The sequence below is a fragment of the Typopeltis vanoorti genome, chromosome 17, assembly GCF_054136105.1.
Source record: "Typopeltis vanoorti isolate ZY-2024b chromosome 17, IOZ_Tvanoo_1.0, whole genome shotgun sequence".
In the NCBI taxonomy this organism is placed as follows: domain Eukaryota; kingdom Metazoa; phylum Arthropoda; class Arachnida; order Uropygi; family Thelyphonidae; genus Typopeltis; species Typopeltis vanoorti.
Genome location: NC_143565.1, coordinates 66,089,990 through 66,108,841, shown reverse-complemented (window position 1 = coordinate 66,108,841; position 18,852 = coordinate 66,089,990). Strand labels below are relative to the sequence as shown.

The following is an 18,852-nucleotide window of genomic DNA, read 5'->3' as shown; positions in this document are numbered from 1 at the left end:
AGCTGTGGGATTAAAATGGGATATCAGCTAGGTTTTGTAAGAATGTGCAAGGGAAATGGCAACGCCTTTGACTAGGCTCTTTAATTTAAGTCTCAGCTGTGGTGGAGTTCCATGGGAAGAGAAAGAGGACAAAATAATTCCTCTGCATAAGGAAAGTTCTAAGAATGTAGTAGCAAATTATCGACTAATCAGTATCTCAGACGTGGCAGTAAAAGTAGTAGAAAAATTGGTAAGAAAAAGAATTCAAGAATGGGTAGATAAAAATATGATACTGTATTGGCAACAGTTAATTACAGGATGTACTTAATAATTGCAAGATGTGGGTCAAAATGACTTTGTGAAAGGTCAGTCATACCTTAGTAATTTACTAACTTTTTATAATAGAATAACAGCTGAGTTAGATAAAGGAAATGGAAAATGGATACACGTTAATTTTGCAAAACCGTATGACCTAGTACCACATGGAACTCTGCTATGCAAATTATAACATATGGGGATGGATATAACACTGGTTAAATGGATAAGAGGGTGGTTGCTGGACATATATCAAAATGTGGTATATGGAGAGCAGAATCAAGGTGTAAACAGATGACTACTGGCATGCTACAAGGTTCAGTGATGTTTAATTTGTACATAAATGATATAGGAAATAACCTGAAAGGAAATATTCAGTTCTTTGCTGATGATGCAAAATTAATTTCATAGTTAATCAAGGCAATGTGGAGAGCTTGCAGGATGATTTAAATAGGCTATCAGTATAGGAAAAAGTTTATGGGCATCAGTTTAATGTAAAGTTATGCATTTTGGGATAAAAAGATTACAAGCCATGTATCACATTGATGGAATTGTACTCCGGGAAATGGATGAAGCTAGAGATTAAGGGATCATGGTAGACAGAGAGTTAAAGTTTAGCTTCAATAGCCAAGTAATTGGCTATTGAAGAACACATTAACAAGTGGAGATAAGGAAGTTGTTATTCCTCTTTCTTGAGTAATAACAAAGTTCTTGATACGCCCACATCTCGATTACTGTGCTCAAGTCTGGTTCTGTGGATTTCTTGGGGATGAGGAAGCAGTGGAGAGGATTCAGAGGTGAGTGACCAAGATGGTGTGTGGCCTATGGAATGTCCCCTATGATGAAAGATTGAGGGTGTGTGGATTGCAGAGTTGATTGATAGGAGAAACAGAGGGTATATGATAGAAACATTTAATTTGCTTAAAGGGTTTTATAGAATAGATGCAGGGGAAATGTTTCAGCACTTGGCTAGAGGGACTGGAACAATTGGTCATCCCTCAAAGTTGAATCAAGGTGTGGTCCTTGCCAGGGGTTCAAGGAAAGTTATCAAAGATTGTGTGGATAGATTGGGTTGTCCACGATGAGTCTTCAGCCTCCATGGAGGTGCCCGTATAATAATAATAATTAGGTGAACTTCATGTTAACAAGATAGTGGGACTTGACAATATATTACAGCTTGTTTGGAAGGAATGCTCTGGAGATTAATGGTATCAAACTGAGCCTAGAAATTATAGGCCAATCTGTATATCTTGCAGTTTGTTCTTGTGTTAGGGTGATGATGCACTATGTATGTATCTCCCTTACTGGATAAGGAAGATGCATACACAGCGGTATATTTGGATTTTTATGCAACCTCTGATAGATTGCCACATTACAAACTGGTTACTAAATCAAAATCGATGGGATTCGATAACAATCATATTATCTCTTTGATGGGCAGCATGGAGTTGCTAAAGGGAGTTCATGTTTTAGTAATCTACTTACTTATTACAATAAGGTGATGGATACACAGTAGTGTACTTAATTTTGCAAAGGGTTTTGATTGATTACCACACGATAAGTTGATAGTCAAACCAAGGCAGATGGGGTTGGATATCAGACTAGTGCATTGGATTGGGGATTGGCTATCTGATAGGTATCAGCAAGCTGTGTATGGGGGAGCAATACCCCAGAAGAGGAAAGTCACTAGTGGTGTGCCTCAGGGATTTGTATTAGGGCCATCATCATTTAACCTGTGTTAATGATATTGGAGAAGATTTGGATGGAGATATTCAGTTGTTTCCAGATGATGCAAAGTTGGGACAAACTATGGGGAATAGAGCAGATGTTTGTGACCTTACAAGAATACTTGAATAGACTGAGTGAATGGGCATAGGAATGGGGATGACAGTTCAATGTTGCAAAATGTAAGGTTTTCAAATATAGAAAACAAAGATGGGATGTACAATTTACGCTTAGTGGGGATATATTTTTGATGATGGAGGAAATAAGAGATCTTGTGGTGATGGTGGATAAGGATTTAAAATCTAGAGAACGCATTGCCAAAATTGTGAGAACAACAATTTTGAATTGGGAATGATGCAGAGGACACTGACTTGTAGAAGTAAGGAGATTCTTGTCCATTGTATAAAGCTATAATTAGGCCACACATGGACTATTGTGCCCAGATTTGGTCACCTGGTTTTCAGAAGGATGTTGGAGAGTGTCCAGAGGCAACTGACTAAGGTAGTTTCTGACTTCTAGAATGTCGAATATGAGGAAAGGTTGAGAAGATGCTATTTACAGAGTCTAGTGGATAGGAGGAAGAGGGGTGATATGATAGAGATATACAAGTTGGTAAAGGGTTGTTATAAGATCAATGTTGAAGAGGTTTTTCATAAAATGGTGGGAGATCAGGAAAGAACAACAGGTCATCCCTGGAAGCTGTATAAGGAGGGGGTGTGAACAAGGGAGTGAGAAGCAGGTTTTCGGCATGGAGAGTCATGAATAATTGGAATGCCTTGCATGAGAGTGTAATGTCTAGGAGAATTTGAATGAGTTTAAGGTGCAGTATGATGAGCTTTGTGAATGACAAAAGGGACTTCCTAGATGAGTCTTTGACTCCATGGGTCTTAGGATAATAATAATAAGAAGATATTAGTCAGTTGGATAGGTTGGATATCTAACAGCTAATTGGCAGGTCGTGTATAGAGAAGTGGTATCCCAAAAGAGGAAGGTAACTAGTCGAGTACTGCAGGAAGTCCATCTTGGGGCCATTATTCTTTAATCTGTATGTTTATCATATTGTTACAGGCTTAACTAGACATATGCAGCTGTTTGCTGATTATGCAAAGTTAGAAAGAACAATGAGCAGTAGAACAGGTCTTGTGGCCTTCTAAGAGAATTTCAATAGACTATACAAGTGGAAGGATGAGTAGAGCTATCAGAGTAATTTGGCAAAGTGCAAGATCATGAAATTTAGTAGGCAAGTTGGGAAAGCAGTGGATACAATTAATGGAGAAATTTGGAAGGCCATGTAAGAGATCTGGGAGTGATGGATCTGGGACAGACTTGAAGTTCAGGAATTCACTGTTCAAACTGTAAGAACATCAAAGCTAATTATGGCAATGATGAGGAGGATACTAACATGAAAAAAAAACAGAAACATTATTGTGCCTTTAATAAGGTCCTAATCAGGATGCACATGAACTACTGGGCAAACAGACAGTTATCTGGTTTTAAAGAGGATGAGAATATATCAGAGGGTTCAGAGATGGTTCACTAAATCAGTTTCAGATTTATGGAATGTGATATGAGGACAGATGGGGGAAATGCAACTTGCAGAACCCTTGTGAACAGAAGAAGAGGAGGGAATATGATTGAGGCATATAAGTCAGTGAGTGGGTGTTATAAGATTAATGTGGAGGAAAATTTTCATAGAGAAAAGAGAGGAAAGGCAAGAGGCATTCTGGGAAGCTGTATAAGAAGAGTGTGAATGGCTTCCATTTTGTATTTTATGCAGTGAAGAATCTTTTGCATGGAGAGTGAATGTATCCAGATGTGGATGTATCAGGGTCATATAAAGAGGAATAACAAGTTCCTTATCTCTACTTCTTAGTATGATCTTCAATAGCCAAGTAATCTTAGCAACCTTAGCAATATTTCCTCTAAACTTCATCTCTCTGTCTACACCACCCTAAATCCCTAGCTTCATCTATTTCCTGGAGTACACTTCCATCACTGTAGTACACAGCTTGTAATCAATTTATTCCAAAATTCATAACTTTACATTTCTCTACATTAAACTGACACCCATTATCTTTTCCCCATACTATACTGACAGCCTATTTCAATCGTCCTGCAAGTTCTCCTCATCACCCTGATTCACTATTTGCTCTAATTTTGCATCATCAGCAAATAACTCAATATTTAATTTCAGGTTACTTCCTATATTATTTAGGTACAAATTAAACAGTAGTGGTCCTAGCATTGAACCTTGTAGAACGCCACTAGTCACTAGCTTTGGATTCTTCTCCTCCATGTATCACTTTTTGATAGCTGTCCAGCAGCCATCCTCTCATCCATATAACCAGGGTCATATCCATCGCCATTTGTTCTAATTTGCATACAAAGTTAAATCTGATATTCTGTCAAATGGCTGCAAAATTCAGCAGAATCATAATGTAGCTATTTCCTCTATCCAACTCAGCTGTCACTCTATTATAAAAAGTTAGCAAAATACTAAGGCATGACGATCCTTCACACAGCTGCTTTGCTTCATAATCAGTATCATATTCTTATCCACTCATTCTTGAATTTTCTTTTTGACCAATTTTTTGAGTATTTTTACCACCACTTCTGAGATATGGATTAGCTCTATGAGGGTGGTTCAAAAAGTTCTCGGCCTAAAAATGAAAAAACAAATCTATGATTTCAAAATAATTTTTATTTTTAAATATAATCTCCCTTAAGACTAATACATTTATTCCAGCGATGCTCCAGTGCCATTAACCCATCCCTGTAGTGGTTCTCAGTAAGATCTGTAAAATACCCCTGTACAGCTGCAATCACCTCTTGATTCGAAGAGAAACGCTGAGCAGTGATGAAGACTTTTAGTTTTTGGAAGCGATAGAAGTCAGAGGGAGCCAATTCTGGGGAATAGGATGGAAGTTCCAATAATTCATAGTGCAGATCCCTTAATTTTCCCATTGCCAAAATGCCTTTGTGGGTAGGTGCATTGTCCTGATAAAAGATGATTTTTTGCTATTGCAAACCAGGTCTTTTCTCACGAATTTTTTCATCTAGTCTGGTTAAAAGATCAGAATAATATTCCTGGTTATTGTTTTACCCCTTTTCAAGATAATTAATAAACAAAATGCCTTTAGCATCCCAAAACACTGATGCCATGACCTTTCTTGCTGATGGAACAGACTTTTTCTTCTTTGGTGCTGAACAACTGGATTCTGTCCACTGTTTTGGCTGTTGTTTGGATTCTGGTGTGTAATGGTGAATCCAAGTCTCATCCATAGTAATAAATCGACGCACAAAATCAGTTTTATTCTTGTTAAAACACTCCAAACACTGTTCAGAGATTTTTATGCAAGTGCGTTTTCGAACTGCTGTGAGCAAGTACTGCACCCATCTTGCACAGAGCTCTTTCGTTTGAAATTCTTTATGCAAAATATATCCTACACATTCTTTTGAAATGCCTGTAGTCTCAACAATTTCATGCACTTTGACTCACTGGTCATCCAATATCATATCGTGCACTTGATCAATGATTTCTGGTGTTGTTACACTTTTTGGAAGTCCTTCACGTGGATCACTTCAAGGCTGGTGCGGCCACTTTTAAACTTGGCAGCCCATTTCTTAATTGTCGAAAATGAAGGAGAAGAGTGCCCATAAACTTTTATGAACTTCGAATGAATTTCTTTTGGCATTAAACCTTCTTTTACAAAGAATTTTATAACCGCACGGTATTCAATTTTATCCATTTCAAGGGATACAGACAACACTTTTGCTTCAGACAGCGCTGTATAAAACAAACTACTTGATAGAATGAGTTGCAATTTCACATGGATGCTTATGACAGATGTACCAACTTATATAAAAAAAAATCTTGCTGACAGTTTTGCCATCTATGGTTGAGGGTGAGAACTTTTCAAACCACCCTCATATAATCTGCTACTGCAGTCTTAGAATCTTCATTATGCAAAGAAATTATTTGGCTCTCTTTCCACTGTCTTGGAACTCTACCAGAGCTGAGAGTTCAAGTGCCAAGTCAAAGGCATTGCTGGTTCCCTTGCACATTTCTTCAAAACACAAGGTGATATTCCATCTAATCCCACAGCTGTATTTACAAGATTCTGTAATATCCTAAGAATATCCAATTCATTCTTCTCTCTTCCTAGTCTCTGCCACATGTCACAGCATTAATTTTATTTAGATGATATACACTTGCAAAGTGGTCATTCCATAATAACACAGCTATTTTATCTGCTTCTGTAACCTCTTGACCATTAGCACTCATTAATGTTATTCTTCCTGTTAATAGCCACATACCAAAATGAAGCTTTGGAATTTCCTCTTGTCTGTTCAGCTAGTTTCTTCTCGAATCTGATTTTGCTTTTCTTATTAAACTGGTAACCTTTCTTGCCTAATTCTTGTACTGCTGATGAGTTTGCTGTTCATCATTTTCGTCATATACCCTCAACAGCATTTTCTTTCTCTGAAGCACTTGCTTAATTATATTATTGATCCGTTAACCACCTACCTTATTAACCCTCCTTACCTTAGGTATACAATATAATATAGCTTCCCCTTAACTGCTGTATTTACTCGATTTTAACTCACCCTCGCATATAACTAGCACCCCTGATTTTACTTTATGAAAAAAGAAATTAAAAAGTTTCGCACATACCTCGCACACAAAATATCGCCCCAATGTAAACACGTTCACATTGGGGCGATAGTAACATGTTCACCATGGTAAATAACATGCCCTCCCCAATAGCCACTATACTGCAGAAACAAGAAAAACAAGTGGTTTTATTGTATCACTGAACAAGGTACAGAGACATTTGCAGTCTGTGTAATATATTTGTCAAGAAACAGTTCAATTAGAGAAACTGGGATAAAAAGGGCACTAATGAATCACATGTCCCCACCCACAGAAACTATGCTGTATAGACTCAAGCAAAACCATATGTTGTACTGCCAAACACAGATATCTAACTAAAAACTATTATCCAAAAATTTGTCCAAATTTTCAGTTAGATGAAATAAGTGTTTGTTCGACTGCATCCGTTTCGCGCTTTGCTTTCACTTCTCATTAGTCATTCGTGAAGGATTGTTCATCATGTACCTCAAGGCTTGTAAATTACTCGTAATTTTTGCTTGAAATACTTATTCAATTGTTTATTCAGGAGTAGAGGCCCCTTATGATTCCAAAATGATAAAAGGACAAGCAAGAATTAAACTGTGTGTTTTAAGTTAATTATAGAACCACTGTCGTAAAGATTCAAATATATCGCATGATGTAGGTAAGCAGCCGATTGCGTAAATAACTTTGATAATTACAATTTAAATGCATTCATTTCATAAATAATGTGTGCAATTATAAATTATTGAATGCTGAGGATTTAATTATAAACATTGATTTAGTTTTTACCTGAAAAACTTTAGTTTCTAAAAATCCCCACATATATCTTGCACCACAATATTATTATTATTATTATTCAGGCCTCCATGGAGTCAAAAGACTCATGGTGGAAGGTCCTTTCAAAGAAACACAAGTCTATCAAGACTCATCGAGAGAGGTCCCTCCTAGGAAACACAAAGTCTATCATACCACTCCTTAAATGCATTGACCGTTCTTGCTCTCACCACTCCATCAGGCAATGCATTCCATGGTTCAACCACTCTCCATGCAAAGAAACCACTCCTCACCCTCTTTCTCACAGTTTCCTTTCATAACTTCCAGGGATGACCCCTTGTCATGACTCCTTCCCGCTGTTCAACCAAGCAAAAGAACTCCCCAGTGTCAACCCTGTAACCACTTCTCAACAGTTTAAAAGTCTCAATCATATCACCCCACCTTCTTCTATCCACCAAACTCAGCAGTCCACACTCCCTCAGCCGATCCTCATAACTAACATTGTACAGTCCCGACACCATCATTGTTATCCGCCTTAGTACCCTTTCCACAGTTAATTTATCCCCTTCAAATCCTGGGGACCAGATCTGAGAACAATAGTCTAAGTGTAGTCTGATCAGAGTCTTATACAACAGAATGATAACAATTTTATCTCTGCAGGTCAGTACTCTTCTCATTATTGCAGCAATCCTCTGCGTTATCTTCACTGCCTTTGCAATATGTCCCCTAAATTTCAGGTTCTATCAATCATCAAACCCAGATCTCGTCTCTCCTACTTCCTCCAGTTTAACTCCTCCCATAGAGTATGCAGCATCCCATTGATGTATTCCAAACCTCAAGACCTTACATTTTGCTGCATTAAACCGACACCCCTATTCATTTGCCCATCAATCTAGCTTACTCAAATCCTCTTGCAGGGCTACCACATCTGCACTATTATTAATAACATTTCCCAGCTTCGCATCATCCACCAACAACCGAATATCCCCTTGCAATCCACGGACAATGTCATTGATATAAAGGTTAAACAATATAGGTCCCAGTACTGAGTCCTGTGGAACCCCACTTGTAACCTTCTGCCTCTTTGATATTGCTCCACCAAACACAACTCTCTGATATCTATCGGACAGCCAATCCTGAATCAAGTTGACCAATCTGACATCCAGACCCATGTGCTACAACTTGAATATAAGCTTATCATGTGGCACCCTGTCAAATGCCTTTGCTAAGTCTAGGAAAATGGCAGTATATGCCTTTCCCTCATCTAATGCTCTTGTAATTTTATCATAAAAGGCTAGCATATTGCTAAAATAAGAGTGCCCCTTCACAAATCAATGCTGACTCTAACTGATAACATTACCCTCATCTGCCCAATGCTGTATATGGTCCCTCACTACTTTCTCCAAGATCTTACTAACTACTGATCACACACACAAACTGGCCTATAATTAGATACTTCCAGTCTGCTACTGCCCTTATGCAATGGCACTATCTTACCTTCCATCCATTCCATGGGCACCTTTCCAGCAGCCAGACTTTAATTGAAAAGCCAGGTCATGGGCACTGTCAGTTCCTTAGCGCATTCCCTCAAAACTCATGGCGAAATACCATCCAATCTCACAGGTTTACTAACATCCAGAGTACTCAGTATGTGGAACACACTCTCCTCCTGCACCTCTAAACCTCGATCCTGCTCTATCCTTCTAGTATTCAAATTGACTCCTCCAGGATGAAATACTCCAATAAAGTGTTCATTGAACAATTCCACTATATCATCTGCATCAGTCACTCTATTCCCATTTTTATCCCACAATGTCATTCTTCCACAGTCATTTCTCTTCCTACTGGCCACACAGCTAAAAAATTCCCTAGGATTTTCCTTGGATCTAAGGGTCAATCTTTTCTTATATTCCAGTTTCGTCTTCCTTACCATACTAGTCACTCTTCTGGCCTGTGTCTTATATTCTTCATGCATCTGCTCTTCACCTGTCTCCGTATATATCTCTTCCATAGCCTCTTTTTCACATGCAGCTCCTGTTTAATATTGTTTGTCATCCACTTTACATCAAATTTTTTCCTCTTCTTCACTTGTGGAATACAGCTTACTATTGCTGCTAAGAAATATGCCTTTACAATTTCCCAAGCACTAATGATATCTCAGCCTTCCAATTCCTCCCTCCACGAAACTTCCCCAAGTTGACATCTAAGACTATTATAATCACCTGCTTTATAATTCGACATACGTTCCCATCTCTTTGATACTCCTGCATGTCTATTCCTTTTCCAAGTCAAAACCATATGGTCACTCTCTCCAACTGGTGGCAGAGATGCCATCTCAGTTATTATCAGCTCTTCTGATGCTATAACCAAATCCAAAACTCTTGAACCTCTTGTTCCCTCTGTTACATGTTGCCTAAGACATTTGTCCCTCAAGAATTCTAGAAATTCCATTCCCTTATTGTTACACGAATCTTCATTTCCCCAATCTATACTGCTGTAGTTAAAATCTCCCATAACAATCATTCTTCTTGCACTTGCCATGCTCAACTGTCTCAACATCTCCTGGTCCCCATCCTCTGTGCTCCTTGGTCTGTAGCAACACCCCACTAAATATCCTGTCTTGCCCACCTCCACCTCACACCATATGCTTTCAAAATCATTAATGTCACAGCCTTCCAAAGCCTCCACATTTTTTAACTTTAATTTTGGGGAAAACAGTGCGAGTTATATTCGATTAAATATGGTATCTGCCAAGCACTACTAACATCCTACCCTTGCAGAATTTTATGCCATGGCACAGCTTTGCTTCCTCCTAAACTTGTCATAATGACCTGCCTTATAGTTCTAATATATATATATATATATACACCACTTCCTGACAGAATAATTCTCATTTTTTACAATCCCCAAAGTGAAAACTGCATGCTCACTTTCCCATCAGGGGCAATGTGGCCATTTAGTTACTGATAACTCTTCTGATCCTATGACCTGGCCTAATACTTCACCTCAAGTCCTGATCTCCATCACATGCTGCCTCATGTAATTACCTCTCAGTAGGTGTATAAATTAAATTTCCTTCCTACCATGTGATCTCTCTTCCTTCCAATTTATATCTCCACAGTTGAAGTCACCCAAAATAATTACTTGACTTGCACTGATTATACTAATTTACTGATACATGGCTTCCCAATCATGTCTAGAATCCCCAACCATGTATTTTGTATTATTGACTTTGATCTCACATCAGGCTGCTGCAAATGAACAGCTGTCCTCTCCCACCTATCTTCTATTCATTTTGGCTGCAATTCATCTGCCACCAACAGCAGCCCCCCACCCATCCTATCTTCTCTATCTTCCCTGAAAATACTAAACCCTTCACATTCTATCCCTGTAACTATATCATCTGCTGTTAGCAAGTCTTGCTAATGCCCATAACGTTTAGCGGGATTGCACTAGCCAAAAACTCTTCCCTCGTTCCTAATACTTCTGGCATTGGTATAAGGAAACTGCAGCATCCATTTAGGCCCCTTGCTGCTTTCCTGCAATTGCAATTTTAGTAAAAACCTGAATATGTTAGAAAAAACTACACGACTGGCTAATTCAGTTTCCTCTCAAAAGGCCTGTAAAATAGAACACATCTTATATTCAATACTTTGAGCTTGAACAGTATGGACTTGCAGAGCATGCTATCACTAGAGAGAGTTCATTGGAACAAGACAAGAGTTCTTCATAAAAGTTGGTTCCTCATGAAACGCTTTATAAAGAAACGTGAAACTTTACTTCACTCACCTAATTTAAAGGTTCGATGGTCTATGTCAATCCCCTTTGTGGGGGACAGTACTTTTTAAATCAGCTAATCTTTCCTAACTTTATTTTGTCTAAATATATATGTTTTTGTTTTTTTTAAATAAATTAGGAAATTTACTAACCTTTTTAGTTTTCTTACATTAGCTACTTAGGTGGCACTTTTTTGGAATTGTCTGTTAATGTTCAACTGCCATTATATGGTCTTGTGCTGAAGATGCTGAAGTGCTATGAAACTTAGGCTGTGATAATAAAATATATTACATAAGTTTATATCTGGTATTATAATTATTTTAAATATTTTCAAGCTCTAAGGCACGTAACTCTCTTCATATTCTGCCAAAAGCTTTATCATTTATATGAAATATGGCAGTTTTTAAGCATTTCAAAACCAATTTAATTATTTGGTATTCTTTGGTAGGTATCGCACTGATATGATCATTGGCCTGTTGAGAGCTCCTGAAAAGATCAGTAGTATTTTATGTTATCAGTGGCAATTTTACTAGAATTTTATGTAGTATTGTTTGCTTTTCGTATCTTAGTGTGTCTGTGTGATTTTTGTGTTTTCTGTGTTATTTTAATTATTATTTTTAAGATAAGATAGCATCCACATGGCACCGATTAAAAAAAATGGCGGCCAGGTCGCCATGTTTGTTTAAGAATTTTGATATAAAAGAGTTTATGCAATGTTCTGTCTGTGAGATGCATGCTTTTGCAAAGAGCGGTTGGAGTCTGGTTAGATGGTGATAGTGGAGTAAATATGTGCAGAAAGTGTAAGGAGAATGAGAATCTAAAGCGAGTTTCAGGTGGTGAGAGTGATAGCGTTAAAGAAAGTCGGAATATAGAAAATAGTGATGTGATAAGAAATTGCGAGGTAGTACCAGATAGGTGTGAGAGCGACATTGAAAGTATAAATGAAGGTAGAAATACAGAACGAATGGATGATTTAAATGATAATGAAAATGGTGAGATAGATGCAAGTAGTGAAATCGCATGGTTGAGCGGAGTGATACATAGAGCAAAGCGACAACTGGAGTGTATGCAAAAATGTGTACTGAACGTACCAACTAATAAACGGCGAAAGTCTGATACGAAAAATAAGAGAATGTTCGTAAACGTAAATAAAATGAATAAGTGAGTGCTGTATGGAGATTCATTATTAAGAGGTGTAATAGTTGAGAGTTTGACGAAATCGTACCAACCGGGTGAAAACATAAAGGACATCAACGAGTCTATTAGATGTTGAAAATTTATTTATCACTAGGTTAGACTATAATAGATTTAGTTTAATCCTTTATCCCAGTGAGAGCAAACAAAGTTTGCGCCTGAAAATATCTTCAGGACTAAATATAGTGTTGTACTATCTTATCCAGTAAGTAGTGCAACACCAAGGCAACTCGTGGCAAAGGTGGAGCAAGCTACCAGGCACTTCTAACCCAGTATCTCCCATAATGCAAAACACATTTCCTATGTGGATATGTATACTGTTATGCATTAAAGGGATTGGCCATCTACTGATTGGCCATCAGTCGAAACTAGTCTGGGTAGATGGCCAATCCCTTTAATGCATAACAGTATACATATCCACATAGGAAATGTGTTTTGCATTATGGGAGATACTGGGTTAGAAGTGCCTGGTAGCTTGCTCCACCTTTGCCACGAGTTGCCTTGGTGTTGCACTACTTACTGGATAAGATAGTACAACACTATATTTAGTCCTGAAGATATTTTCAGGCGCAAACTTTGTTTGCTCTCACTGGGATAAAGGATTAAACTAAATCTATTATTAGAGTCTATTAGAGCGCAAAAACAGAGGGTGAAAGAAATGATAGTCGTGGCGGGAAAATAATTTGAAAGAAGACAAAATGGAAATGATAGAGGATGTGAGGGAATTACTTGAGGTAGCAAAATAGAAGAGAGAGAGAGTTAGGATGGTGAGTATTTTGCCACGGTATGACAGTGAAGTGTTTAGAAGGAGAGCCATAATTGCCAATGACTTTATGCATGGGTTATGCATGGAGAGTGGTGTGGAATATGTGGATGTGTGGAGTGAGTTCGATGGGTGAAAGGATTTATATAAGATGGATGGTTTACATTTGAATGGATTTGGTGTACGGAGGTTTGAAAAAGTGTTGATGAATGAACTGGAAGTGGATGTACAGACTCAGGAAAACTAGATTTATTAAGGGGGGAAGTAGATATGCAGACTTTAGGGAGGCAGTTGAGTGTATGAATGAGTATAATATGCCCGAGTGAGTATGAAGGACAACAAATCAGAATGGAATAGTTAGTATAAGGCATCAAAGTAGGGATGGGACTAATGGGCTTCTGCACTTCATGTACACTAATGCCAAGAGTATTAGGAACAAGGAGGAGGAGTTTTTGGACCTGGTTGGCACTTCCAGGCCACAGGTTGCTGGTATTAGTGAAACATGGCTGACAGAAGATGATAAAGCTAGTGGGATTGAATGTGATGGGTATAGTGTGTTCAGGAGTGACAGGGAGAATAAAAAGGGGGGAGGAGTGTTATTGATGATAGCCGATGAGTTGCAGCCAAGGAGTATAGAAGATGAACTGCAGGATAGAGAAAAGAGCACATTTTAGGCTATTCGGTGTGAGATAGAGGCTAACAGAACAAAATATACAATTGGGTGCTGCTATAGACCAGGTGATGGAATAGATGGCAGGGATAGTATGCATAGGCAAATAGAAGAAATGAGTGGAAGGAGGGTAATTATTATGGGTGATTTCAATTATGGTAACATTGACTTGAAATAGGAGAGGGCACATGGGAGGAAGGAATTGGATTTTATGCGGTTATTAAAGGACAACTATCTGCGACAGCATGTAATGGAAAATACTAGGGGCAGAGAGTGCTTGACCTAGTAACTGCATCTGAGAATGTGGCTGTAACGAACATGACCATGTTGCCACCAGTTGGTGAGAGTGATCATAAGGTCATGACTTGGGAGGTGGCTAAAGGAGTGGAATTTACAATTAAGACAGGGTACATGTGGAATTACCGGGCTGGTAAGTATGACAAGCTTAGGAGTGTGCTTGGCTCAGTGCCATGGCAGGTAAAACTGCAAGGGCTGGATGTTGATAGTGCATGGGAGGTGGTTAAGAAGTGTTTGCAGGAGGCAATGGTTGACTGTATACCAAGAGTCCGAATAATAAATCAAGTACGGGTTAAATGGATGAATAACACTATTAAGCTTGAGCTGCAAAAAAAGAAACAATTGTGGAGGTAATTTAAGGAGAAAGGTGACCAGCATGTGCAGGAACAGTATAAAGCTCAGGCCAGAAAGGTAACAAGGGAGGTAAGAAAAGCAAAAGCAGATTATGAAAGAATATTGGCCATGCAGGCTAAAGAGAATCCCAAACAATTTTTTCAATATGTTGCAAGTAAAAGGAAAAATGTTCATGGCAAAATGATTTTAAAAAATGCTGAAGGTAGGAAGGTAACTGAATCAGTCGATATAGTGGAATTACTGAGTGAGCACTTTGCAAGAATATATCATCCAGGTGGTGACATTGCAGAAACGAATGAACCAGTAGATAATATGGGAATTGTGGTGAATGAAGTGGAGGTGAGTAGTCTATTGCATAATCAATGTCAATACATCTGTGGGATTGGATGGTATACCAGCTCGTGTCGTACGTGAAGTGGCTAAAGAATTGTCAGTGCCCTTGACCATTTGTTTAATTTGAGCCTTGGGTCTGGGTCAGTCCCAAGGGGGGGAAAGAGGGGAAAATACTTCCGCTGCATAAAGGTGGTTCCAAGGCTGCTGTTGAAAATTACCGGCCAATCATCATAACAGGAATCGTTATCAAGGTCTTGGAGAAAATAGTCAAGAGGAAAATACAAGATTCGACAGATGAAAATGGGATACTGTATTGGGGACAGCATGGTTTTGTGAAGGGTAGGTCATGCCTCAGTAACTTGCTCACATATTATAACACAGTGACGGCTGAAGTGGATAAAGGTAATGGGTTTACAGTGATTCTACTGGACCTTGCTAAGGCCTTTGACAGGATACCACATGGAATTCTAATCAGTAAAATGCAGTATATGGGAATGGATATAGGGTTGGTGAGATGGATAGGAGTGTAGTTGACAGAGAGATATCAGAGAGTGGTTTATTCGGGAGTAGAGTCCAAAAGACGGCCTGTGACTAGTGGTGTGCCACAAGGATCTGTTCTTGGACCACTGCTGTTTAATTTGTTCATTAATGATCTAGGAAAAGATCTGAGAGGAACAGTTCATTTGTTCACAGATGATGCAAAGTTGGGTAGGGCAATAGTGAATGCAGATGATGTCAAAATTTTGCAGGATGATTTGGATAGATTGGAGGTCTGGGCTAAGGAGAATAGATGTCAATTTAATGTGGCAAAATGTAAGGTTATACATTTTGGGGTGAAAAGATTAGCAGCAGTTTACTACATTGGTGGAACTGTACTCCAGGAAATTGATGAGGCAAGAAATTTTGGTGTGTTGGTGGATAAGGAGTTGAAGTTTAGGGGGCACATTGCAAAAGTGGCCAAATCAACTCATCAAATCACTTGGTTGCTGAAGAATAAGTTGACGAGCAGAGACAAGCATGTTATTGTTCCTCTGTATCGAGCCTTGATAAGCCCCCATCTCGACTACTGTGCCAGATTTGGTCACCTAGGTTTCTTCTTGATGGGGAGGAGGCTGCGAGGATCCAGAGGCGAGTGACCAAGATGATAACAGGTTTGTGGAATGAACCTTATGAGAATAGGTTGAGGAATTATGGGTTGCAGAAATTGGTTGATAGGCGGAGGAGGGGAGATATGATTGAGACATTCAAATTACTGAAGGGTTTCTATAAAATTAATTCAGAAGATATTTTTGAGAACAGGGCTGGTGGTGGTGGGAGGACTAGGGGACATCCATGGAAGCTGGGCAAGAGTGTGGTTAGTAAGGGTGTTAGGGGTTCTTTACTTTTAGAGTGGTGAATTAGTGGAATAAGCTGCCAGAGTCTCTAGTGGGTGCTGTGACAGTGAATGAGTTTAAGGCAAGGTATGATAGATACTGTGTGAATGTTGAATAGTTGTGATGAACATGGTTTGGGGCCTCCCTCGATGAGTCTAAGGACTCCCTGGAGTTGCCTGTAATAATAATAATAATAATAATAATTAGGACACTTACCCAGAAAGAAGCAAAGCATGATCCCACCGGTGATTTGAACCTTTTTTATACTGTTTTTTGCTATGTTGCCATATACAAAAGTTGGTTAAATATGTATCAATATTATCAGATGGCAGCAAGTCCTAAATTTAAAAAAAAAAACAAACAAACAAAAAAAAAACTATATCAATACATTGCTACCTCTGGTAAAATACATAATTTTATTAGATGCAAATGCACCAAATGAAATATATTATAATTCAACTCATGATAAATTTATAATGATAGATACTCATGAAAGTTAGCATATTTATTCCAATTTAACATAATCTATAACTTTCTTTAAAAAAAAAGTTACATTAATGCTGGTGATTACAAAAAAATGTGTGTATATTCAAAGATATTATAGCAATATGTATTCTAATGCATTGGATTTAATGAAAAGGTAATAAGAGATCATGTTAGAGGTTTAATGGTTCAACTCACATAATAAGAGATCAGCAAGTTATACCTTGTGTATGTGCCTTCTGAGGCTAATTCAGGCTAATTCATCATAATGCAATGGATTTAATGATAAAGTAATAAGAGATCAGCAAGTTATACCTGGTGTGTGTGTCATCTCCGGCTAAATCAGTATAGATTTGAATGAAAAGCTAGAATTTGGGAATAAGGAAAATGAATTTCTTAAGTTCTTGAGAAACAACCATCTTAGGTAGTAGGTAAAGGACACATGAGGATACAGAGTTTTACATCTGATCATTTCACCAGAGAATGCAACTGTTACTGGGTTTCACACTTCCTTCCAGTAGGTGAGAGTAATCATGAAGTGATTATCTGGCAGGTGGCTGGCCATATGAAGACTTCAGTTAGGAAAGGACATATGAAAAATTAAAAGGCTGGTGACTGTGAAAAGCTTAGGAGAGAGACTGAAGCTATAGTATGGAATGAGGTATTAAGTGGAACCAAGATAAATGCTGTGTGGGAACTGATCAAAAGATATTATTATTATCTGATGACCCTCATGGAGTCAAAGACTCAGTGCAGATCTCTTTGCCATATAGACAGCTCATCATACCATGCGTTAAATAAATTTAAAATCAATGAAGACACCTGAGAGTGTGGTGTCAATGCATTCCAATCATTCACAAATCTCCATGCAAAACATCTGCTTCTCACTCCCTGCCTACATCCTCCTTATGCATCTTCCAGGGATAATCTCTTGTTCTACTCTCATCTACCACCAGTTTATGAAAAAAAACCTCTTTAATGTTAATCCTATAATACTGCTTTACCAACATGTACATCTCTATCACATCACTCCTCTTCCTGTTATCAAGCAGACTCTGCAAATTACATCTTCTTAAACTTTCTTTATACTATCATTCACAACACCACATTACTCAATCACCTCTGGACTCATTCAAATATATTTTCATCCTTTTAAAACCAGGTGACAAAATCTGTGCATAGCAGTCCATATGTGGCCGAATCAAGGCCTTAAACAATGGAACCAGAATCTCCTTGCTTCAACAAGTCAGTGTCCTTTGCATCATCATCATAATTTGTTGTATTATTCTCAAATTTGGCAAGATATCCTCTAATTTTGGATCCTTATCCACCATTACCCCAAGATCTCTTATTTCCTCTATTTCCAACAATACATCATCACAAAGAGTAAATGCTACATCCCATCTGCATTTTCCAAATTTAAAATTTTACATTTTGCAAATCTCTACTCCCATGCCCATTCACTCGATCTATTCAAGTTTTCTTGTAAGGCCACAACATCTGCCATACTCATAGTACTTCCCAACTTTGCATCATCTGCAAATAACTGAATATCCCCATTCAAATCTTTCCCAATATCATTAACCTACAGGATAAACAGCAAATGGCACTAAAGCAGACCCCTGAAGGACACCATTAGTGACTTACCTCTGCCACGATATTGCTTCCCCATACACAATAAACTGATAAATATCAGACAGACAATCTCCAATCCAATGTATCTAATATCCAATCCCATCTACTCTAGTTTGACTGTCAACTTATCATGTGGTAATCTATCAAAAGCCTTCGCAAACTAAGTATACCACTAGGCATCCATCTCTCTCTCTCTCTCACAGCCAATGTAGCTATCACTTTACTGTAATAACTAAAAGATGACCTCCTTTAGCAAATCTGTGCTGTCCATCAAAGATAATACCATTGTTGTCAACCCAATTCTGGTTTTCACTAGCCTTTCCAACACTAACCACAACACCTGACACACAGATTAGCCTATAATTTTATGCTTGAATTCTATCACCACCCTTATGAAGTGGTAGTACAATCTTCATTTCCTTTTCAAACTTGATCCAATGTAACTCATACGCTTAAAAACTCAAACACTTAAACAAATATGCCAAGGCAGATGTCAACTCCTTGGCACATTCCTTCAAAATACATGGTAATATATCATCAAGTC

General features: G+C 38.3%; 1 protein-coding gene across 1 annotated transcript in view; it reads right to left on the bottom strand.

Annotated features, from left to right (window-relative positions):
• The window catches only part of LOC150097452 (A disintegrin and metalloproteinase with thrombospondin motifs adt-2-like), a gene marked incomplete at its 3' end in the record, with an annotated part of 681,635 nt that overhangs the window by 552,549 nt on the left and 110,234 nt on the right, over positions 1 to 18,852 (bottom strand). The window contains exon 5 of the mRNA XM_090406923.1: positions 16,407 to 16,528. Within this exon, the coding sequence (XP_090263049.1) occupies positions 16,407 to 16,528 (122 nt within the window). The remainder of the gene's footprint in view (positions 1 to 16,406; positions 16,529 to 18,852) is intronic.